General features: G+C 43.3%; 2 protein-coding genes across 2 annotated transcripts in view; both read left to right on the plus strand.

Annotated features, from left to right (window-relative positions):
- The window catches only part of LOC136620599 (cytochrome P450 2C14-like), a 274,638-nt gene that overhangs the window by 14,314 nt on the left and 234,330 nt on the right, over positions 1–25,994 (plus strand). The window lies entirely within an intron of this gene.
- Positions 1–25,994, plus strand: part of LOC136620675 (cytochrome P450 2C5-like) — a 55,561-nt gene that overhangs the window by 14,280 nt on the left and 15,287 nt on the right. Inside the window, exons 3-9 of the mRNA XM_066595614.1 lie at positions 711–873; positions 4,278–4,427; positions 4,718–4,878; positions 11,760–11,936; positions 21,836–21,977; positions 25,101–25,285; positions 25,763–25,904. Of these exons, the coding sequence (XP_066451711.1) occupies positions 711–873; positions 4,278–4,427; positions 4,718–4,878; positions 11,760–11,936; positions 21,836–21,977; positions 25,101–25,285; positions 25,763–25,904 (1,120 nt within the window). The remainder of the gene's footprint in view (positions 1–710; positions 874–4,277; positions 4,428–4,717; positions 4,879–11,759; positions 11,937–21,835; positions 21,978–25,100; positions 25,286–25,762; positions 25,905–25,994) is intronic.

A 25,994-nucleotide genomic window follows, 5' to 3' on the forward strand; every position in this document is an offset into this window, starting at 1 on the left:
TCTGCCGGGACAAGGTGAGTGTGTATATATATATGTGTATATATATATATATATATATATTTTTTTTTTTTTTTTACACATTTCTGGATGAATTGCAGGGAAGGGCTTGTATATTTAAGCCCTTCCCGACAATTCATCCCGTGCTCGCCGGCAGGCCGTTGCTTTCAATGGAGCCGGCTGTATTGCCGGCTCCATTGAATTCAATGGTCAGTGCTCGTTTAATCGAGACAAGTACCGCGTGGTGCTCGTCTCGAGTAACGAGCATCTCGAGCACCCTAATACTCGAACGAGCATCAAGCTCGGACGAGTATGCTCGCTCATCTCTATTAAGCATATGAGAGATGAAATATTCCTCCACGGCGCCACCTATTGGAAGGGAGCAACCCTATGAGTCAATATCTGACAATGTCAGACAAACCTCCATTGATGTTACAAGGTCAGGTATTGACTCATAGGGTAGCTACCATCCAGTAGGTAGTGCTGTGGAGGATTCTTCCATCACTCATTTGCATAGCTTATTCCCAGGGAGCATTGCATAGACTATAAGAGTCCCTACACCCATGTGGTACTGGCTCTCTAAGGGGAGACACATTACAATCCCCTACACTTAAAGGTCCATGGTAGAAGTTATCTTTTAACCTATTAGCTTCATTGTTTTTATCTCCTTAAGTTATGGATACAGTTAATCACAATATATCTTGTGTTCACAGCTTTCTGAGACGTACGGCCCGGTGTTCAGTGTCAATATAGGCATGACAAAAACAGTTGTTCTGTGTGGTTATGAAACAATTAAGGATGCGCTCATCAACCATGCTGATGCCTTTTCCGACAGACCCATTGTACCTGTGAGTTACAAGTTATTAGGGAACAATGGTAAGCAGTCTATTTTATACTAACTTTGCCCCTCCAAAAATAAAAGTTCTGTGAAAGTAAAGAATTGCTCACATATTATTTTGAGTATCCTCCCTTTACAAGTGAATTTTATAGACTCTCCTATCTCCATCCAATAATTTCTAACATTTGATAAACCAACACCCAATAATTCTGGAATAGCGGGATTGTCCAATTGTTAATTATAATTAACATTAATAATTATTAATGATCAATCCTTGGGATAGGACTTCTATAGTTGATCAGTGGGGATCTGCCAGTTGTGACTCCCACTGATCAGCTGCTCGCAGGAAGCAGACAGCTCTGTTCCCACTGCAGTGGCCAGGCTTAGTATTACAGGAGAAGTTCCAATTAAAGTAACTGAGAACCTGTAACACCAAGCCTGGCCATTGCACTGGGAACAAGTGTATAATGACACTGATCCAAGGAATATCTGATCAGAGGGGGTCCCAGGATGCAGACTACTACTAAAGATAAGCCATCAATAGTTTACAACTAGACAAACACTTTACATGATTTTGGCTGCACTGTATCCAATTATTGATACTGCTGAATCCTACAGTAGTAGAATATAATAAAATTTAAAAAATTAGTAATAATAGTGAAGAAATTTAATACTTTTAGGCCTCCCATACTGATGATTTCTTTAGCGTTTGACGCTGCGCTTTCAGTGCAATGCTAAACACTGTCAGAGCCTCCCATTGTTTTCAATGGATCCTCTCAGACAGCCGCTCGTTCACAGAGCTTTCCAGTGCCACGATTTTCAAGCGGAGTCTGTTCTATTTTTGGGCGAATGAAAACGAAAGTAAAACCCAGCAAAGCGTTGTGATTTAATTTGTGGCGCTTTGCCGCTTTCATGGGTCAGGGAGGCCTCATACACATGAAAAATTAAATATCTAAATTCTACTGAAATCATTTAAAGGATTTGTCTAGCCCACACGTCAAATACAAGGCTTGCCGGCCAAATCCGGCCCATCGCCTCGTTGTATGTTGCGAGCTATGTATCAAACCTAACAGGAATTGTATTCACCCCACCTGCAGCTCCGCTCCGGCGGCAGTAGTGCAGTCTGTGACCGCTGACCTCCACCCCCTGCTTTTGTGCAATCCTGTACGTGTGGCAGAATAGACGCCGAGGTGAGGGATTGGCGGTCAAAGGCTCAGCAGTAGCTGCCACCGCCAGAACGGGCTGCAGGCTTAGTGAGTGGAAAGCCTTAAAGGGGTTGTCCCGCGCTGAAACGGGTTTTTTTTTTTTTCAATAGCCTCCCCGTTCGGCGCGAGACAAACCCGATGCAGGCATAAAAAAAACAAACCGTCCAGTACTTACCCGAATCCCCGCGCTCCGGCGACTTCTGACTTACCTTGTGAAGATGGCCGCCGGGATCTTCACCCTTGGTGGACCGCAGGTCTTCTGTGCGGTCCATTGCCTCCTGATTGGCTGGAATCGGCACGTGACGGGCGGAGCTACGAGGAGCCGCTCTCCGGCACGAGCGGCCCCATTCAGAAAAGAAGAAGACCGGACTGCGCAAGCGCGTCTAATCCGGCGATTAGACGCTGAAAATTAGACGGCACCATGGAGACGGGGATGCCAGCAACGGAACAGGTAAGTGAATAACTTCTGTATGGCTCATAATTAATGCACAATGTACATTACAAAGTGCATTAATATGGCCATACAGAAGTGTATACCCCCACTTTGTTTCGCGGGACAACCCCTTTAAGGGATGCTGCCCAGCCAGAGGCCAGTACGGGGTTCACCATTACTACTGCGACTACTATGCACATCATGTGAAAACCTACACTCCTGTGAACAAACCTATTGAAATCAATGGAGGTCTATTCACTGCGTATTACACTGCCCAAATACACATGTGAATGAGCCTTTACTATACAGTCTTACAATTACAATCGACCTTTGATGGCAAAATTAATGCTTATGTAGCCCTCAGGTTTGATACCCTATTTTTTTGTATTGCTTAGAATGCTTTAAAATAAAAAAAAAGTGATTATCACCTCACTGATCCCCCACCGCTCTCACTCTGAAACTTCCTGGTATTGCTTGCTGATCTCCTAGTCCCTGTGAGGATGAACATATGGCTGCTGCAGCCCAATACTGGCCACTATGGTGACCTACTACAGCCACTGATTGGCTGCAGTGCTCACATGTCTGTGTCAACTAGGACCAAGAGATGCAGTGATTGGTTGCAGCATTCACATGACCATCTCAACAAGGAGCATGGAGTACGGAACCAGCAGAATTCCCGAGAAGCTTCCAAATGAGAGTGGTGGGGATCAGTGAGGGGAGTATTAATATTTTTATTATTTTAAAGAATTTCATTTCATTTAAATTTCCAGAAAATCCCTTTAAGACCTGGGATATAAGAAAATTAATAGGCTCTTAAGCCTTTCCAATCCACTGTATGATGTCTTCCTACATTCCGATTGGTGCTTGTACAGCTCCAATGTCAGAAGACATTCGACAAGGTATTCTTACCGTCTATTGCCAGCAACTCCACTGTTGTAGTTCTCTGGCGCACACACACTGACTTTAAACAGCAGATGGCACCATTGTACAACAACAAAAAGTGAAAGCCTCTTAGGAAACCGTGAATCCAAAATTGGATTGGAAAGGGTTAATATGATTTGTGATATTAAATCATAATTTTCAGTTCTGTAAATTCTACAATTTCTATATTCAGAAAAGACTTCAAAGTAACAAATCTCCTTTATGAGAAAACTTGGACATATTAAGGCTTCATAAAACTTCAGAGTGGAACTGAGACAGCACCGATAACAATGTATGGGGCTATACTGTACCTCCACAAGCCATCAAGCCATCAATATGGTCATGTACCACTGGATAAACAGTAGTTTTATATGGATATTCTTCACTAGAAGCATTACCCTTAAGTTATATGGTGCTAACTGTATACACCATATGGTGACACAAGGAGAACCTACAATGCAACTGCTTTTTAAACGTGCAGAAGAAAACTAGCTCTTAGAAATAAAACTTTTGGAAAACCCTCCATAGTTCCTTTCAGAGGTTTTTTTTTTCTACTATTAAGAGTTTATTAATTCCCACCCCCGAGGAACCCTGCTCTGGCACCAGTATAGATGTAAAGAGTGGAAACCTTCACCAGGGACCCCTCTCTTTTGAATAAGTGTGGATGGCCACTACAAAATGTTGCTCTGGACGTAGGTCACGGGTGCATTTCTGTACATGGACAGTCCATTGAAAACTCACAGGTAGCTTGTCCTGATAACAACTGATCAGGAGGATTCAGCTCATCATTGGGAGACCTGTTCTTTGATAAGGACTTGTCCATACTGAACCTCTCTATTCCCATGTGTTAGGAATAGGAATAATATGTATTTATTGCATTCAGGTATTGTATTTTCAAATGGAGAGAACTGGAAAGTCATGAGAAGATTTACACTCACAGCATTACGAGATTATGGAATGGGCAAGAAAGCCATAGAAAACAAGATCACAGAGGAGGCTGAGTGTTTAGTACAGAAGCTGAAGTCATATGAAGGTGAGTGAACAAGGTCTATAATCATGTGTGACACTGGCTGGATAATGTTGGATGATCCCCATCAGGGCCAGACTGCCCTACTGGCAATTCTGGCAAACACCAGATGGGTCGGTGTCCACAGTTGGGCGCTCACAACCCCCCATGTGCTTCCTCTGTTCTCCCTAACCATACTCCTGCAGATGTTGCTGCTTTTACTAATGATGTTCAGTCTTGTGCTCTGTGCAGTAGTCTGTAGCGCCGATCATCTCCATCTCGCTTCTCCTCAAACTAATTATTTTCTAATTTTACAGGAAAACCCTTTGATAATCTCACCAGTATTAACGCTGCAGTGGCCAATATCATTGTGTCCATACTGCTCAGTCGTAGATTTGAGTATGAGGACCCAACCATACTAAAGCTTATGGGCCTGATGAATGATAGTATAAGACTCCTGGGAAGCCCCTGGATCCGGGTAAGTCAGAAAAATATCACAGTATGTTATAGTTTTTGTAGTCTCGACTAAAGACATTTACACATAAAGCTGAACATTGGGGAATTAATAAAATTGTCAATGACTTAACCCCTTGAGTGGCACGCCCGGAAATTTTCCGGGACGAGCTCCACTGCCGATAGTGGTCTAGCCCGGAAGATTTCCGGGCTATGTATCACTATGGGAGCTGCAGAGCACAATGCCACAAGCTGTGACATTGTGCTCTGCCTGCACAGTCCCACAGAGAACAAAGCAAGGGCTTTGAAAAACCAGCAGAAGATATTGCCGATATGCCGGCAATCTCCTGCTTTGTTTACAGGTTGCCATAGAGACCATCGGCTTGTCAGAAGCAAGCCGATGGTCTCTGTGGCAGGGAGAGCTTGGTGCTTGGCTGTCAGAGGACAGCTAGGTACTAGCTCTTACAGCAGAGATAAGAGAAAACCTCTGATCTCTGCAGGGTTAACCCTTTACATGCGGCAGTCTATGTGACTGCAGCATGTAAAGGGCTGTCACTGCAGCATGTAAAGGGCTGTCACTGCAGCATGTAAAGGGCTGTCACTGCAGCATGTAAAGGGCTGTCACCATCGGACCCCCGGAATGTGATCAAGGGGTCCTGATGGGTCCCTGTGGAAGTCCCCTAAAGGGACAAAAAAATAAAAATAAATAAAAATTAAAAAAAATTTTAAAAAAAGTTAAAAAATTATAAAAAAAAAATAATAAAAACACTTGTCTCCCTTTACTTTGTAAAAAATCAAAAATACAATCACACATGTGGTATCCATGCGTCGTAATGACCCAGAGAAGGAAGTTAATACATTATTTAACCCCTTAATGACATGGCCCCCTTTTTTCTTTTTTCCCCATTTCTTTTTTTCCTCCCCCCTGTTTAAAAAAATCACAACTTGTCCCGCAAAAAACAAGCCCTTATATGGCCATGTCAATGGAAAAATGAAAAAGTTATGGCTCTTGAGACGCAACTGCAAAATTAGTTGAAATTCAATGATTAGACCATTTTAAAAAACCAGCCCTGGTGGGCACGACAGGGTGGTAGGAAACCTGCCACTCAAGGGGTTAAAGGGGTTGTGCCAAAATTTTAAATTATCCCCAACAATCGCAAAAATGGGCCCCTGTATGAATGGAGTGCAGCCGAACAGTACAGACTGTACTTAAATTAGACATGTACCTATGTGTCCTTTGCCAGGACAGATTTTTATCCACTGTAAGTTTACAATAAATGTTTTTTGTTTTTTTTCTCAAAATAGTTTTTATTGGGTTTTTCAAGAATTTGTTTTCCGAACAGTACATTTTCATACAAAAGGAAGGGGAAAGAGGGGGGGCGGGGTTGTTTCAAAAAAGCTTTTCTCAAAGCATAACATAACGTAACCAGGGATTCCATGTGAAGTAAAAGCCAGGCATGGTCTCATTTGTCAAGACATTAATTTTTTCGTATGTGCAGTGGTCCATCAGTATATCAGATAGCTCGGTAGCCAAAGGAAGGTTTGTGGATCTCCTGGCCAGGGCTATTTTGGCTGCTATTAGGAAATGGAATTTCCACTTCCGTACCTGTGGAGGTATAGTGTTGCACTCTAACAACAGTAACGCTAGCCCCGGGTTTAATGGAACAAAGCACCTCATAGCTCTTTGTATAATTCTGAATATTTCTTTCAAAAAGGTCTGTAGATGTGGGCATTGCCAGAGTAAGTGATATAAAGTTCCTGCATTCCTGCCAACATTGATTGTTCGTATTGTGGAAGCTTCACTCTAGTGTGGAGGGTGTACAGTACCACTTACTTAGGGTCTTGTAGTGGGTTTGAAGCAGGTTTGCAGATAATGTGGACTTGTTTGCCCAATTGAATAAATATAACCATTGCTTTTGAGAGAAACCTTTTTTCAAGTCTCGTTCCCAATTCAATATGTAGGCTTTTTTATTAAGGGGGATGCAGAAGACAAGCCCTGCTTGTCTTCTGCATCCCCCGCTTGGAGTGCATGGTGATCGCTCAACGTTTAAGCTATCACCTTGTGCTGTAAAAAAGCATACAACGATTATCGCTCAAAATCGCTCAAAAGATTGTTTGAGCGATAATCATTGTGTCTAAACCAGGCTTATGACATCTGCCACCAGTTTTAAGCCCAATTTTGTCCATTCTTTCACTGACAGACTTGGGATAAAATATGTGTCCCCAGGGGTAGCTCTACAGGACCTCTATCAGGTTCTTGTTTAAGTTTGTATACACATAGATTCCAAGCCTGAAGAGAAGCCAAAATGTGGGGAGATAGACCCTGTAGGTCAAGGCTAGAAGAAAGTTGTGGGTACACCCCGCTGAGTAACACAGCTTTACCTAGGGAATCTAGATTTCGGTTTCCGTTCAATCCTTTTTCTATGTGTATCCATGTCAGATTCTAAGATTTGTCTGTCCAAGGAGTAGCTAAATTTAGATTTATAGCCTGACAGTAAGACCATAGGTTGGGCATTCCCAATCCCCCCTGCCTCCGGTTGAGATACAATATGATGGATGCACCTGTAGGTCTCTTATTGTTCCGTACAAATCTCATCAGCTGTCTCTGGAGCTCTATTATTTTAGCATGCGGAATTGGAAGGTCTAAAGTGTGAAAGGCATACAATGTTTCAGGTAAAATCATCATTTTACACAACACGATTCTTTCAAACCAAGAGTATTCCTTTTTCCCTATTGAGTCCAGTTCCCTCTGGATTGACAAGTGCAAGGGGTCCAGATTTGCTGAGGCCATGTCTGTTAGTGGGAAGCACAGGGTTATACCTAGATAGGGGATTGATGTCTGTCATTGAAAGACATTGTTGAATGCTGAAGTGATCTTTTACCGCTCTCAGCTAATTTAATAGGTCTACTAGAGATAGAAGCATGTCATCGGCAAGTAACCTGATCTTGTACTGTCTGAATCCCATCGGGATACCTCCAATTTCTGAACAAGTTATGATTAATTCTGCCATGGGCTCCATGACTATTATAAATAGGAGAGGAGAGAGCGGGCAGCCCTGCCGTGTACCATTCGTTATCTGGAAGGGGTTGGATAATGCACTTAAATTAGCTGGGGAGTCTGTCTGCTTAGGGATGGTGAAAATACTTGTCATTGCTTCATTGAAAGTTTCTGTAAGATGAGGGCTAAGTATTTGGACGTAAATCTTATAATATTTATTTGAGAAGCCACCTGGACCTGGCTATTTAATTTTTTTTTAGCTGTTTTATTATTTGACTAACCTCCTCAGTGCAGATGGGTTTGTCCAAGGCCTGGCATTTATCATCCACTTTAGGAAGAGCCACCTTCTGCAGAAAATCATTGATAATGGACAAATTTGGTTGAGGAGATAACGGATCATTTTTTAAGTTGTAAGGTTTTGTATAAAATGAACTAAATTCATCTGCTATGTCTTGTGAGTTGGTGAGTTTCATTTTTGGATTGCCTGGTTTTAGTAGATAGGGAATTTTAGCCTTAATATGTTTTTGTTTTGCATAATTCGATATTAATTTGGATGCTTTGTTACATAGGAGTAAAAATTTGCTTTCAGAAACTCCACATTTTTGTTGTGTTCTTCTAAGAGGATTAATCACAAATTTTCTCCTAAACCATGCTAGTTCCATTTGGTCAAAGTCTAACAGATATTTTTGCAATTTTAATTCTAGCGTCTGAATTTGTTTAAGTAAGTTATTGATTTGTTTTTTCTTGCTTCTTTTGTTGCACATTTAACTTTATCAAAATTCCTCTAACTACCGCCTTATGAGCATTCCACAGGGTAAGGGTGTTTGTTTCAGGGCTTACAATTAGTTTAAGGTACTCTTTTAAAGCTTTGAATATCAAGGCTTTGTTTTTGGGGGCCTTGATAAGGGATATATTGTTCCGCCAGATTTTTGCATTTCCCCGTGGGCCCGCAAGGCTATTTTTAAATATATTGGAGAGTGGTTTGACCAGGTAGCTGTGCCTATTTCTGAGGAACGGATTATGGGTAATGTCCATCTGTCTCCTAATATAAGGTCAATGTGGGAAAAGGATTTATGCCAAGGGGAGAAAAAAGTGAACTCAGAGAAGGAGTTAAGGCATTTGAACGAGTCATATAATGCCTCCTTATGTAGCTACAGTAACCGTAAAGGGGAGTACCTATGTGTGTTTGTAGAATCAATCATTCTGACTGGAGTAATGTTAAAATCTCCACACATGATCAAATTTCCTCCTTGCAGTTTCCTTACTTTTTTAATAATTTTGTTTAGAAAAGAAATCTAGGCGTACCTGGGGCGTAGATATTTGCTATAGTAATGGGACTTTCATTTATGGTGCCTGCTAGGATAAAGTACCTTCCTTTAGGATCTCGAATTTGCTCTCTAAGTACTAAGTTCACATTAGCATTAAAAGCAATCAATACCCATGTATGTTTTTTTGGAGCGCATGACATAAATATTTAGAGGTAGTTTTTGTTACAGAATTTTGGGCATGCTGTGGATGAAAAAAGCGTCTTTTGCAAGGAAATCACATCTGCTCCTACCGACCTAGCGTCTCTCCCAACAGAAGCCCTTTGAAAGGGCATATTCAGCCCCCTCACCTTTTGGGACAGAAATTTAAGTACCATATTGACCACTATACAGGTCACTCAAATTGTGAATCTGAATCATGACTGGACAAACATATGAAAACAAATAGTTGGAACTACATACTGAAACCAACATGGCAGGACCTTTGCAGTGTGGAGACTTTCTGCACCTGCAGATATAAAACTGGAAAACAGAACAGATAGATAAGGCATACAGAAACGTAGGACTTAATACCTACATAATTTTGGGGGGAAACATTGAAAAAGTTCTCCTAATGTTAGTCGGCCTTCCTTAGTGAAATCATTACATACTGTTCCAGTAAGACAAAGATAAATATATAACAGCTGGAAAGGGAGAGCCCACAGGAAGGCTTTTATGGCTGAGTAGGTTTGGACCAGGACTTAGAGACTTTCTCAGATCTCCTTGATTGTTGGAGTTGCAGATTTTTTGGCAATGATATACCCCACACTGACAGGAGTTTTCCTTCTTCTTGAGGGGTAGCAATTGTATGACGAGATTTATCTTTGTGGATGAGCAGTTTGGTGGGGAATCCCCATTTGCACTGAATTTTTGCATAACACAATGCTGTTGCGACAGGTGCAAAAGTTCTATTGGCTTGGATGGTAGATTGGGATAGATCTGTAAACATTTGGATTTCTGAATATGGATTAAGCAGGGTGGCCATTTTCCGTGATCTATAGATCAGGGCCTGTTTTACATGAAAAAAGTGAATCCTCCCTATAACATCCCCATGGACCTCTGATGAGAGAAAGCTGGGTTTGGGCAATCTGTGAGCCCTATCAATTATTCGCTCAGGGCTGTTTGAAAGAATTGAGCACATAAGTTTGAAAAGGAAGTCTTTCAAATTGAGTTGGCTAATATTTTACGGTATTCCTCGGAACCTAATATTGTTGCGTCTGCTTTTGTCCTCAAGATCCACTAGCTTACTCTTGATAGATGCCATTTCTCCCTCCAGGGCATAATGCACATCAATTAGACTACTATGCAATGTAGTCAGTTCTCCCATTTTGTGTTCTATGTGGTCTGTGCAGTCAGCTAGCTCTTGTATGGAGAAATTAACTGTTGAGGACAAATAGTTAAAGTCCCTTTGAGTAGATCCTCTAAGAACCTCCACCATATTCTCAAATGAAATCCTCTGAGGCTGGCTGATTTGTAGAAGTGAGGTTTATAATAGGGTCCTCTGTCAAAGTCAGGATGGATTGTGAGGAGGAAGGAGAGGACATCCTAGGCCTCTGCTTCTCAGGGCTTGCAGAAGGAGAATAGTTAATGCTCCTTTGAGTGCTATGGATGTGCGCCATCTTGCCTGCCACACTACAGTCAGTGTGAGTTATGACAGCCTCACTCACCCTCCTCTGGTGCTGTTCCTCCGGTGCCTGCTTCTGCAGATAGACAGCGGCGTCTCTGATGTCCCTTCTCTCAGTGGCAGCAACAGCTCTGACGGGAGGGGAAGCAGCCACTGTCTCTTCCCCAGCTGAAGATGCCGATGGTGAGGTTGGCTAGCTGCAGCCGTGGACCAATCCTGGCCAGCGCCACAAGCTAAGTCAGCCACCCATTGCGGCAGGGCTTTGGAGTTCTTTCTCTTGGTCATAGCAGCAGGCTGTAAGGGTGACGCTCTTCTGGAGCTTTGAATCTTCACCTAGACTGCTGAAATTTCGTTTTGGAAGGATTTTCCCGAGCTGAGCTCACAGGAATGTGTCCAGTTTGGTCGGCATACACGCCACACCCCCCAATAAAGGTTCTTTTTGAAAGACAGCATGTAGAGATCTTGAAAATAGAGAAAAATTGATACAGAAGGTAGACTGGAAATTCTATATTGAAAAAGTTTATTGGGATAACCCTTATTTGTAGAAATTAAAATATTATTTTAAAGATTACAGGACTGGATTTAAAAGGGTTGTCCAGCAGATTTAATTTTTAGTAGTGGGAGGCTGTAATATGAAAGACTATACTCATGTATTTTGCTTCCACCCACTGCTGCAATCCCCCAAGTCTCCACTTACTTCTTGGTAACACAACCATGAGCCGTTCATGACCTCTGCAGCTAATCACTGGGCTTAGCAGTATGAATGGTTAAACTGTACTTGTCCGAATTCCAGGAGGCACGTGGAGGTTGGGGGGTCTGAAGAGATGGCAATTGGAGCGAAAGACCTGAATACAGTCTTGTGGTGAACTGTTATAAAATACAACCCCTTTAACTGTTGTGTATACGACATGAATGTTAATAGCTCTTATTATTACGGTTTGTGTTAGTAAAGATTATTACTTATGTATGTGCTTTTCTAGCTGTATAACAGTTTTCCATCATTGATGGATCGGCTCCCCGGAATTCACAGAACAATTTTTGAGAACGTCAGGGAGTTTCAGAAATTTGTAAGAGCAACATTTACAAAACAGAGGAAAGAACTGGATGTAAATGACCAGAGGAACCTTATTGATGCCTTCCTAGCCAAACAGCAAGAGGTAAGATATGCACCATTACAATTATTAATAAGTGAAAGTTTAGAAACATCACTGAAACCATAAGGGATTCACAGCTAGTGGAATTTGTCACCAACCTCTATGTTGCGATAATTCCCAATGCACCGCAATCCAAACTCCTGATCAACCGGGCTCATAGGGTACCTAAACCCAAAAACCTCTCAGCTACGGTACCCAGAGATGTTCTCGCAAGACTGCACTTCTATCATTTCAAATACACTATCTTGAAAGCTTCATCACAAATTAAAGACCTTCAAGACTGCTTCCAGCACATATCACTGTTCGCAGACCTCTCTCCTGCTACACTTGCCAGAAGAAGAGAATTTGCAAGATTCACAAGAGTCCTAAGAGAGGAAAAAATTCTGTATAATTGGGGCTTTCCCGTGAAGCTCCTGATCTTCAAAAATGTGACTTCTTATGTGATTTCTTCCCCCAAACAAGCAGAAATTGTGTTTTCCAAGTGGTCTCTCACCCTGCTGAAGGAAGAGACTGAACCGCCTCCAAAAGAACGTCCTCCAACCCTAAATCAAGAATGGTCCAAAACCTCACCAAACCATCTCTCTAAGTCTTCTCTATGAATACAAAATGTCTTTTAACTGTTTATTTTCTAAGAGGATCCCTGAATGTCCCAAAAAGTTATATTAACCTATCTCGTGCCTCGGCCTACCCATTCAATCCTTTTCACTACTCCATTTTCTTCTTTTGGCGATAAAGCCCCACTTCATTCTCTCATGTAGTTTATCATCCCCCCATCTTAGATACATTCATGTGCTTTTTTTATAGCACCCACTCTGGTTCATATAGAACCAGGACTGTTAATTGTTTGTTATACTTCTTATACATTTGTTGTTTATATTTGTGGTCAAGATACCCAGCTCATTATAGAGAATTTGGTAAATTTTTAGATATTTGATAACTTTAGGTCATTACCCAAATTTATGTCTTTCATGGTCCTTTATTGCTCTCCTCTGGGTGGTTTCTTGGGACTGGGATTGTGCGGACGGTTCCAACAGATACAGCACGAATTACCTCACCCTATCTCATGGCTATAAAAATTACATCACTGAACGTAAAGGGCCTTAACAGCAAACTGAAATTCTCTGCGCCCAAGAAATGGATCTAAATGAAAAGGATAAAATTAGACTTCAAAGCAAAAATTTCCCACATATTTTTTATTTCCATGCTATCAATATAAAGAGGGGTGTTCTAATAGCCATAAAGCAGACAGTAGCATTCCAATGCCTAATTTGGTTGCGGATGAGGAAGGAAGATTTATTATACTGTCTTGCCTGATCAACAACATTCCATACACCATTCTTACAATTTATTCACCCAATATTAAACAATGCACCTTTTTCCGGGTAGTTCTAGAGTGTATCCCAAGTGTTGAGTAAGGGCTTTGATTGTTTGCGGTGATTTCAATATTGTCTCCAATAACTCTCTAGATAAAAGTGACTCCTTCCCTGCTGGTAATGCTCAAGAACTGCAAGACCTTATTTTTCAACATGATTTATATGATGTTTGCAAAATACAACATGGGAGAGGGATTATACCTTCTTCTCATACCCCTACAAAATATACTCTCAAATCGACTACATTCTAGTGGACAAATGGGTGCTACAGAAATCTCACTTGTCTGACATAGGTCTTATAACTTGGTCTGACCATGCCCCTGTTTCCTTGGCTGTCAACAAGGTGTTTAACCTAGCCCCATCTTTACCTTGGAGGCTTAACAACTCTCTTCCCAATGACTTGGAATTTTCGGATGAAACCAGAAAGCATTTGGAAGGGTATTTCTCTCTAAATGATATAGGCAACATTTCAATCTCATCTATCTGATGTGCCCATAAAGCTGTGATAAGAGGCCACGTTCTTCAAAAAGCAGCGTACGAAAAGAAAAAAGATTGAAAGAAATAGATGACCTCTTGTTACATATTAAACAACTAGAGGTTTAAAATAAAAACAATTTTTCGGACAAAACCTTATCAGATTTAAAAAACTCACACTTTCGTTTATATAGCCTCATGCAGAATAAATATGAATTTCATCTTCGCAGATCTAAGCTCATTGATTATAGCCAAGAAAACACGGATCTGTTTCAATTTAAACAATTTAACTTGAGATTGTATCAATCCATATGCATATACTGAAGTAATGTTTTGTTCTCTATATTTAAAATATTGTCAAAAATTCGATAAAAACTAGAGATGAGCGAGCATACTCGTCCGAACTTGATGCTCGTTCGAGTATTAGGGTGCTCGAGATGCTCGTTACTCGAGAAAAGCACCACGCGGTGCTCGTCTCGATTAAACGAGCACTGACCATTGAATTCAATGGAGCCGGCAATACAGCTGGCTCCATTGAAAGCAATGGGCTGGGGGCGGAGCCTGGCCGCGGAGCAACATGGCTGCTTGAGACCGGAGCTCCCTCAGCACAGTGCTCCCCGAGGTCTCCCCGCATCATCCACAGCCGCGGAAATGAGAAGGATCGCGAGGGACAAGGGAGGAGAACAACCCTGCACCCCCAAATCATCCAAAAATCAGACAGGCATGCAAGGCTACCTAAAGGAGCAAGGCTCCCGCTCTCCACATCTGTCCTCCAAGATGGCACTGGCTCAGGGACCTGCTGGAGCTCACAGTAAGGAGGGGGACCTTTCCTCGGACGAGGAGGACTCTGAGAGTGTGTCCCGTGGTTTTATGAGGGAGTTAATATCTAATGCCCTTAACCCTATCATGGCTGATCTCACAGAAATAAAAGAAGATATCAAACAGATGGGCCGCAGGGTAGAAGATTTAGAGACTGCCTCAGCCTCCTATACCTCCCATGCTTTAGCCACTGCCAATATACTAAAAGAACATCATGACTGTCTGGACCGTGCACTTATCCTCCAGGAGGACCTGGAAAACTGCAACAGGAGATGCAATCTGCGATTCAAGGGACTCCCTGAGACCTGGGCCACTGAGTCTCTGCACAAGGTAACCTCAGAAATTTTTGTACAGCTCCTTGGTGCAGACAGAGCAGCCTCAATAACCATTGAAAGGGTGCACAGGGCTCTCAGACACCCCCCCCCCCTGCAGATCCTCCCCGGGATGTAGTCTGCAAACTGCTGTCTTTCCAGGACACTTCTGCTGTACTAAAAGCCGCAAGACTCAGCAAAGGTGTTAGGTACGGGGATTCCCCTATTCAGATTTACCAAGACCTTTCCCCGGCCACCCTAGCAAAACGCCACATCCTCCGCCCCCTCCTGGAGGCTCTAAGAGCGAGAGACATACGTTATGCCTGGCTGTTTCCCTTCGGCATCAGCATATTTTATAAAAACTGCAGACTCATTGTCCGCTCCCCAGAGGATCTTAGCAGCTGCTGGGAGCACCTGGAGATGGACCCTATAGAATTGCCTTGTTGGCTACCTCTCCCTGAGTTTCCAAGCCTGCCTAAGCTTTCTCCACCTGAAGCACGGCAGGTGGCTGGTAATTCTAAGTCCCCCAAAGGAAAAAGAAAGAAGATGAAGGAACCTCCAACCATTCAGGATACCTGAGCAAGAAGGCGCACCTTCTTCTTTCCTTTGTCTGATGTTGCACTCAGCTGGACTGCCCTCAAGGACCTAGTTTTCAGGACTGTTCGAAGCAACATGTCTGTCTGCTTTTTACCCCTTTGACCAGGCCCTATGGGGTCTCGGTACCCATCAAGTGGTCCAGAGAAGATAGGCATTGCCCTCTCTACTCATCAGCCCAGCTGACTTGTGCATTGCTGTTGCATTGTTTAACTTTTGTCTCCTCCCTCTCCCTCTCCTTTTCCTTTTCCTTTCTCTTCTTTAAGAAGGTTTCCTCTTTCCGCGACTGTTACATCTGTTCATTCAATGTTAAATGACCCGGTGAGCGCCTGTCTGACCAGGCTGATTTCATAGTTGTCTGTCCTTTGATTTTAAAGCATAGACAACTCGCTCCCACTTAGACCCTAGTCCACACCCACCTGGACTGGGTGTCACTAATTTACTATCTGTTCACGTGATTGTAATTTTTGTCTGTCCGTCTCCTACTCCTACTTCTACCACCCATCCACCCCTATACCCCAACCCCCCCTCCCTCTCTTTTCCTTACCACCCCTCCTGCTCTCCGAGTCCACTCCCTTTAGCCTCTGCCTGCATTTTGGCTAAAGTAGAGGTAAATCAAGCTCTGTACGACATAGTTTGTCAAGCGGGTAACTCTTCTTCCTCTTCTTCCCTTCAAGCAGGAGAAATACTCGTCTGCTCTGTCCTGGCAACATGAAGGACCTCCTTCGCGTCACCACACTTAACGTCAATGGCTTGAATTCCCCAGCTAAGAGGCACCACATAGCATTGCTGTTAAAGAGATACGGTTCTGGAGTCTTGTTCCTGCAGGAGACCCACTTAAGGGGAGACAGATGCATGGCCCTACCGGGTAAGCAGTATCCACTTGCCTTCCACAACTCTCACCCATCATCCGCCTCAAAAGGGGTCTCCACCTTGCTACACAAATCACTCAATTTCACTTGCGAGGCTTGCCACTTGGATGAGGAAGGTAGGGTTCTCTTCCTGAGAGGACTGCTTAACAATACCAAAATAACCCTTGCAAACTTATATACTCCAAATACTGACCAGGTAGCTTGGCTGACTAAACACTTAGAGACACTTAAACACTTCGCTAACGGCCTGATTATTCTCAGCAGCAACCTAAATCTCACTCTCTGTCCCCTGCTAGACTCCTCGGTAGGGAAATCGCACATATCCCAGAGGAAACTGAGCAAACTCATTCGTTCCCTCTCCGAGTTGGATCTGGTAGACAGCTGGAGATCTCTGAACCCGACTTCTAGGGACTACACCTTCCTATCGCGGGTCCACTCCTCCTTCCAACGCCTTGATTATGTATTTGTGTCCTCCCCCCTCCTCCAACACGTAGAAAAGGCCTCAATCGACCCTATAGTAATTTTGGACCACGCTCCGGTCCATCTGGACCTACACCTTCCGAACCTCCTCCCTCGCGAATGGCGCTGGAGACTCAACCCCTCCCTTCTGGACTCAGAAGAGGAAAGACTGCAGCTTAAGGAAAGGCTAGAAGAATTCTTTCAACTAAATAAGTCAGACGATATCCCTCCCCCTGTAATATGGGAGGCCCATAAGGCCTTTACAAGAGGTCTCTTGATTGCTGCTGGTTCTAGAGCAAAGAAAAAACAGCAAAAAGAAATCGACCACAAACTATCTCGAATCTCCAAACTTGAACGCGTTGTGAAACTTTCCCTGTGTAAGACCTCTTCTGAGGAATTGGCGTCCCTTAGAATGGAACTCAAACTCATACTTGAATCCAAGTACAACAAAAAACACCTTTACCTCAGACATGCCACCTATGCACAGGGGAACAAGGGTAGTAAATATACGTCTGCACTTATTAAAAAGGCCCGAACTAGAAATTTCATTAAAACTTTTAAAACCGCAGAAGGCCATAGAGTTTCCTCCACACCCGAAATCGCTAGGGAATTCCAAAGTTTCTACTCCCGCCTTTACAATCTTCGCGATCCCCTCTCCCCCGACGCTACTATCAACTTCAAGAAACAGGTTGACTCTTTCCTCAAAGAACTCGACCTCCCTAAATTAGATGAGGAAGAGGCTGCCTCCCTTTTGACTCCCATTATCTCCCAGGAAATTGAAGATCTCATTAGTACTTCTCCTCCGGGCAAAAGCCCAGGCCCAGACGGCTTCCCTCTTATATATTATAAAACATTTAAAACCACTCTTATACCAAAGCTAACCGAGCTCTTTAACTCACTCCTCCAGGGAACTCCCCTCCCAAGACAGGCGCAGGAAGCTCATATTGCTCTTGTCTTTAAGGAAAACAAGGACCCCGAATCCTGCGGGAGCTATCGCCCTATTTCCCTCATTAACTTCGATATGAAGCTCTGGGCCAGGATTCTGACAAAACGACTCGAAAAATTCATCACTAAGCTAATCAACCCAGAACAATCGGGCTTCGTTAAGGGAAGGGAGGGCAGAGACAGTTGCCTCAGGCTCCTCCATGCAGCGAAATACTCCCAAACACATAATATACCTCTCGCCTTTGTCGGCACAGACGCCGAAAAGGCATTTGACCGAGTCAATTGGCTGTACATGGAGCAAGCTCTGAGGCAGTTTAACATCCCGCCGGAATTTGTTTCAGCAATATTTTCCCTATATGCGATGCCCCACGCGCGACTCAAAATTAACAACTCACTTTCCCCCGCATTTAATATAAATAACGTCACGAGGCAGGGGTGCCCTCTATCCCCTACTTTATTCATACTGGCACTTGAACCCTTCCTTCAAAAAATCAGACTAGACCCCCTGATACAAGGACTAAGAGTAGGGGGAGAGACCCTCATGGCCACTGCCTATGCAGACGATATTATATTCCTCATTACAAATCCAGAATCTGGCCTCCCCCGTCTCATCTCCCTTCTCGAGAACTTTGGAACCCTTTCCAACTTTAAAATTAACCTGGCCAAGTCGACAGCCTTAAATATTTCAATACCTCTCAATCGCTTTAAGGCCATTAAAAATAGATCCCCACTTGCCTGGATGGACACAAACATGGAATTTCTGGGCATTAAGCATACAAAAAAAGCCTATGACCTGTACCAGACTAACTTCCCCCCGCTATTGCCGAAAATTAAAAAATTACTGCGTTCCTATGATCTCCCGTTCATATGTTGGCTAGGAAGAAAAAATATATTGAAATCTTACATTATCCCTATTATCCTATACAAAATAAGACTTCTTCCGATCCACATCCCCTCCAGTTTTTTCAAGGCTCTACGCACAATTTTTTCCAGATACCTATGGTCGGGCAAGAGACCCAGGTTTGCTCACTGTCTACTCATCAAGAGGCGATCGGAAGGTGGAGTGGACCTGCCATGCCCGCGGGAGCTTTGTTTGGCTACCCAGCTCAACCACTGGTTAGAGCTGGTCCACCCGATTAAGGACCCTATGATCCAGTCCCTGGCTAAGGGAGCCTACGGTCCCACCTTCTTTGAGGATATGTGGTTCCCGCGGGGGAGAGGTAGGGGAAGACAGAGAAGCAACCCCCTTTTAAGAGGTGTAATAGAAACCTGGGCAACGCTAGGGAATACTCTCGCCCCTGGCCCTTCCCCATTTGCACCCCTGTCAGCATTACATAGATTCATGGGCCTATCGATAGACTCTTGCTCCGCGGGAGTCTGGAAGACCCTAGACGATAAAAACTTTGAAGATGCTTTGTCCCTAGCAAATGCGGCCCCCATTTGCTCCCTAGATGACCTTCTCCCGGGTCGCACGTTCTCGTTCCTCGTCTCTACCCATCTGCTTAAAATCCTAAATGACTTTCTGAAATCACGCAAAACCCCCAGACCACTCACCCCATTTGAATCGGTAATTGAGGGGCCTTCCCCCAATTCTAGAAAAATATCTTACATCCGCAAACACTTTATTTCCCCCTCAAAGCCTGCGAAGCCTGCCTTCCTCACCTCGTGAGAGAGAGAACTTCATATAGCATTATTTCCTAGTGAGACTAAGCTCATATTAAAGACTGCGTTTGGCCTCTCTCCTTGCGTCACCTCTCAGGAATCACATTACAAACTTCTAGCAAGGTGGTATAGAACCCTACAATGGCTTTATGACCACAAACTAGCTACATTAGACAGTTGCTGGAGATGCGAGATGGATACTGGTTCATATCTACATATATGGTGGGAATGTCCCCGTATAACTCCCTTTTGGAGAGACGTAGGCGAGATTCTGAAAAAGCTTTCACCTGGTCTGTCGCTCTCCCCTGGGGTGGTTCTCCTGTGGAGACCGACCTCTACCTTTCACCCCATCAAACACAAATTGATCGCTCTGCTATTGGACACTGCCAAGGCCCTAATTCCCTTGCTTTGGAAACAAAAAGAGCCTCCCACTGTCGACTTGTGGAGGGATAGAGTTAACCTCCTCGCTAACCTAGAGGAGCGTTCAAGCTGGGCGAATGGGACCCATGATAAATTTATTGAGACATGGGCCCCCTGGTGAGCAGTGGGGTACGTCCGTCCTGGAGCCAACGTGGAGCAGACGACAACCTGAGATCCTTGCACTGACCCTGTACAATGTAAGTACTTTGGGCCTCCACGTAATCCAAACTCCCCCCGCCGTCACCCCCCCCCCTCTTAGAGGCTTCTCCTTTCTGGAATTCATCCGCTGACCGCCTTTTCTCTGATACGCTCTAAGTTAAACCCCATGGAGCAGACTGAGCTTCTTAACCCAACCCAACCCCTCCCCCCTCTCCCTACTCCCACCCCTTCCTTGCCCCCCCCCTAGCCCCTGCCCCCGTTTGTTTCCCCCTTTTCTCTTATGTATAAGGGGTCTACGTCTTTGTTTATCTCTCCTTTTGAAAATGTTTTCTTGTGCCCTGGCGCGTCGTTTAAGTTAATTCCCGCATTGGGATTGCGTGCTAGCTCAAGCTTTTATTTGCTTCACTAAGAGCATATATTATGTTTTGACGAGCAGGGTGGATACCGTGCTTGTATGTATGTTTATATGAAAAATTTCAATAAATACTGATTTAAAAAAAAAAAAAAAAAGAAAGCAATGGGCTGCCGGCTAGCGCGGGATGAATTTTCGGGAAGGGCTTAAAAATATAAGCCCTTACCTGAAAATCATCCTAAAATGTGTAAAAAGTAAAAAAAAAAATATACTCACCTTGTCCCGGCAGAACGATGTTAGCCCATTGAAAGCAATGGACTGCCGGCGATCGCACAATGAATTTTCGGGAAGGGCTTAAATATATAAGCCCTTCCCTGCAATTCATCCAGAAATGTGTAAAAATAAAAAATATATATATATACTCACCTGCTCCCGGCAGACGGAGTTCAGCTGCGGCCAGCTGGCAGTTCTCCTGAACTGCTCTCTGTAGTATTCAGCAGACGGGGATTTAAAATCCCCGCCTGCTGAATGAGCTGCCTCTGATTGGTCACAGCCTGACCAATCAGAGGCAGATCTCACTCACACCCATTCATGAATTCATGAATAGGTGAGTGAATGCTGCCTCTGATTGGCTCAGCGCAGCTCTCAGCTGAATGACAGCAGTTCAGCACCACAGTGCAGGGGACAGCAGGAGAAGACCCGGCTGAAGGGAGGGGAGTATCTATTTTTTTTGTTTTTTAAATCACTTTTAATTCATTTCCAGGGAATGGCTTATATGTAAAGCCCTTCCCTGAAAAAGAATTCAGATGTGCCAGCGGACCATTGTCTTCAATGGAGTCGCTGGCAGCAGCAGCGGCTTCATTGAAGAGAAGGCCTGCATTTTTATTCTTTTTCTTTTTCAGGTAAGGGCTTATATTTTTAAGCCCTTCCCGAAGATTCATCCCGCGATCGCCGGCAGCCCATTGCTTTCAATGGAGCCGGCTGTATTGCCGGCTCCATTGAATTCAATGGGCTAACATCATTCTTCTCTGCCACAGCTGTTACAGCTGTGGCAGAAGAGAACGATCGTTATGCTGACAGTGGGGGGGGGGGGGGGGTGTCTCACTCTTGCCACTATTGTGGCTTAATAGTGAGACCTCGGAGCCCGAAATGCAGCCCTGCATGTTGCTCCTCGCCTGCCCTATCCATTTCTGTGTTTTTTACATGACTTTGTTGATTTGCTAAGATTTTCACAAATAATAACCGTAGCGGAGCACCAGTCATATACAAAAATGCTCCAGTCACCCATTGACTTCAATGGGGTTCGTTACTCGAAACGAACTCTCGAGCATCACTGAAAGTTCGACTCGAGTAACGAGCACTCGAGCATTTTGGTGCTCGCTCATCTCTAATAAAAACAATTTTTTTTAAAAAAAAAAACATCATTCAGCATTTAATAATTTTGTTCTTTTGTGTTGTTCAGGGAAAGCCAGAATCTACTGAATATTTCCACAACGATAACCTAACTGTACTGGTCGGAAACTTGTTTGGTGCTGGAATGGAGACCACATCTTCCACCTTAAGATGGGGACTTTTGCTGATGATGAAACACCCAGAAATTCAACGTAAAAATTATATGCATAAAACTCATAAAATGCTCTACAATATCAAGGATTTAAAGGGATGCTATAACCAAAAATATTATTTATGGGCTACTACGTAGAGATGAGCGAACGTACTCGGTAAGGCCGATTTCGCAATCGAGCACCGCGATTTTCGAGTACATCACAACTCAGGTGAAAAGATTCGGGGGGCGCTGTGGGTGAGCGGGGGGGGAGAGGTGAGTGGGGGGGAGAGGGAGAGAGAGAGAGCTCCCCCCTGTTCCGCGCTGCTACCCCCCGCTCCACCACGCCACGCCCCGCCCCCCGGCGACCCCCGAATCTTTTCACCCGAGTCGTGAAGTACTCGAAAATGGCGGTGCTCGATTGCGAAATCGGCCTTACTGAGTACGTTCGCTCATCTCTAGTTACTAGCCATTTTTTTTCCCTGTTTCTTCTTTTATTCAATCATTTAGTATTAATTTCTATTTTTCGATGCCTTGTTTACTTTATGAAGGTGATCTTCAATGCTATCACCACTCTTTCTTTCATAGCAGGAAAGAATTGCTTTACAGTAAGGCCTCATGTACAGGTCTTTGTAAACTGTTCAGGTCCTGAATATTTTAGGTCTTCAGGACTAGATTCTGCTCAGTAATCAAGTTTAATGCATATAACTTTTTATTCGTTATTCTTTTTATGGCATTTTTATAGGACCAAAGGACAATTTTTTTTTAGGTTTAGAGTTTAAAAAATATGCTTTTTTTCATTCTTGTTAATTTTTTTTAATTATCATAAGGTAAACTAGACATATTATTTGTCGCCCAGTGTTAATTTTGATATTAACGATAGACAACAAATAAATTGTCTATTTTATGGTAATAGTGTGATTATTGAATTACACATCTAATTTAGAGTAGTTGGGTTTGGCTAGAATTATGATAAAGAAGCCAAACCCAAGACAAAGAAGGCCTTTAAGAACTTTTAGTAATTATTTTTCTCTTCCACTGAACTACAATGAGGAGAGCTGCCCTATCTCAGAGCCAATTGGACAAGGACTGGGCTGGATCGCTCAGGCAGCAAGCTACACCCCCTCCATAAATATACATTTGCGCAGGTTTAAGGATCAGTATTCTATGGGTGCCTCTGAGACATTAAGACATTTTTTTCTCATTGCTTCTACATAATCCTCATGAATGAAATTATGACATACCTCATTACATGCCGTGTTATAGGGCTATTTTCTGTTAGAAGCATTGCCATGTTGAGGCATACATAGTGACTAGTTCTGTAGTATGAACTTGAGTCATGAGCCCCTATGAGTCATAGTAAGTGTACCTGTTGCCTCTGTATGACATCATATTACCGATGTTTTCTCTCTACAGCATTGCATTACCCATGTTTTATCTTCTACAAACAATTTTTGTGAAAAATACCCCCTACTTCCAACAGATCAGTGATTCTGTCAATAGTCCTCAGTCTTCTGGTGATAACACAGTCATAACAGTCAAATTATACTGTACGTTGTAAAATGAGATCTTTCGTTTTACAATTTTAACATATGCCCTTTCCAATGACCCTGCCTTTAACCCATTTAGGACCAGGCACTGTAAATTTACGGTGCCTGATCCTGGGCTTAAAGCTTAGTCGTATGTAAAATTACGGCGGTGCTTTAAGCCTGCTGCCCTGCAATCAATCAAAGGGAGGACCGGGTTATCATCTGTTAGTGACCGCTGATAACCCGGAGGAGAAGGCAGGAGGGGTATTTAACCCTTTCTGCCTTCTGCTTCCCCGAGTACACAGTGCTCAATGAGCACTGTGTACTAGAAAGTAAAAGTAAAGTGTAACTTTCACTCCAGGAGCCGGGAGGTCATGCGACTGCCAGAGTTCCCTGCTACAGCAGAGCTGGAGGGTCATACTAGACCCTGACCAGCTCTGCCAGGGACTAATGTCACTGCAGGGGTTGTTTTGCTCTGTGACTGGGGCTCCTATGGATGCCCCAGCTATAGTGGGAAAGTGTCAAAAAAAAACAAAAAAAAAAACATATGAATGTCCCCCCCGAGGTCTTACATGACGCCATGGGGGACATGGATAGTAAAAAACATATTTAAATACATAAGTAGAACAATAATACAGAATAAAAACAATATATACATAAGAGAGAAAATAACCCAAAACAGTCGCCAACCTAAAACGTCACTAAAATCGTACATATTATGTATCAAAACAAAATGAGAAGCCCATTCCTAACTTTATTTTAGTGTAAATATACTAATTAAAAAAAAAAACTAGAAATGTAAAAAAAAATATTTTTTTTTAGCTTTTTACCTCCAATAAAACTAAAAAACGGAAAAAAGTCAGTAAAAAAGCTATTTGAAAAATAGCACTACATGTCACGGGAAAAAAAACACAGCAAAAATAATTTTGATAGCTAGAGGAAAACCACCACATGGGTAAATCCCTAAGAAGTGTTTCGTCCTTAAGGTACAAAACAGCCTGGTCCTTAAAGGGGTTAAGCTTTCCTTCCTGTTCTAAAACTTTTGTCTGAGTTGACATTAAAGGGGTTGTCCCGCGGCAGCAAGTGGGTCTATACACTTCTGTATGGCCATATTAATGCACTTTGTAATGTACATTGTGCATTAATTATGAGCCATACAGAAGTTATAAGAAGTTATTCACTTACCTGTTCCGTTGCTAGCGTCCTCGTCTCCATGGTGCCGTCTAATTTTCGGCGTCTAATCTCCAGATTAGACGCGCTTGCGCAGTCCAGGTCTTCTGCTTTTCTCAATGGGGCCGCTCGTGCCAAAGAGCGGCTCCTGGTAGCTCCGCCCCGTCACGTGCCGATTCCAGCCAATCAGGAGGCTGGAATCGGCAATGGACCGCACAGAAGAGCTGCGGTCCACGGAGGGAGAAGATCCCGGCGGCCATCTTCAAGCGGTAAGTAAGAAGTCACCGGAGCGCGGGGATTCAGGTAAGCGCTGTGCGGATTTTTTTTTAGGTCCCTGCATCGGGTTTGTCTCGCGCCGAACGGGGGGGCTGTTGAAAAAAAAAAAAACCTGTTTCGGCGCGGGACAACCCCTTTAAGGTTTGTTCGGTGACCAACTATTTATGTAGACATGAATAATAAGTAACATATTTTCTTTTTCCTGGCAGAAAAAGTTCATGATGAAATTGAAAGAGTGATTGGTTTGGCTCCACCTCAAATGGAGCACAGGAAACAAATGCCATACACCGATGCCGTCATTCATGAAATCCAGCGCTTCGGGGATATTATACCGGTTAGTCTTCCACGTGCAACTTCTGAAGATGTCACATTCAGAGGCTATTTTCTTCCAAAGGTGAGAAACAATGCTCAGCTTTATAATGGATACCTCCAAGCAGGAATATAGTCAAAATGAAGGCTTGTAGGTCATGTGCTCTGAGTACTGAGTGGCAGTAGAGGCGCAAATAAGTCCTTTTGCCTTGACCGGCACATCTAGATGTTGCGCTAGGACAGCAAATTAAATCTTTGCCTAAGCGAAGCAAAAGCTAGCTATGACTCCAAGAATATTTGAATAGCTTCATCCAGAGGTGTAACTGAAGTTCATGGTCCAGTCCTCTGTTTTTCCTGCTGGATATATCCAAATAACTAGTAGTTAACATTCCATTAATCCTGATACCAACTCTAATCTACATTAGGATCACTCACACCTTTATGTGCCTTTGTGTCATTTGCTGTTTGTTACATCATGTATTGTTGTTCTATAGGGTATACCTCATAACAGATTGTTATTCTTACCCCTACCTTAAAAAAATAATTATGTTTCTCTCTCCAGGGCACTCTTGTTATCCCATTGCTGCACTCCATACTAAGAGATAAAACCTACTTTGAGAAACCCAACGAGTTTTATCCAGAACACTTTCTTGATTCCAAAGGAAATTTTAAAAAGAACGAGGCCTTCATACCCTTCTCAATAGGTAATACTTATAACGCTTTTTTTTTAATAGTAGGAGCCACATCGGAATAGTACCTGCCCGCTCGGAAGAAAAGGTTTGGCTGCCGGGGCG

This window comes from Eleutherodactylus coqui, chromosome 1 (assembly GCF_035609145.1).
Source record: "Eleutherodactylus coqui strain aEleCoq1 chromosome 1, aEleCoq1.hap1, whole genome shotgun sequence".
NCBI lineage: Eukaryota > Metazoa > Chordata > Amphibia > Anura > Eleutherodactylidae > Eleutherodactylus > Eleutherodactylus coqui.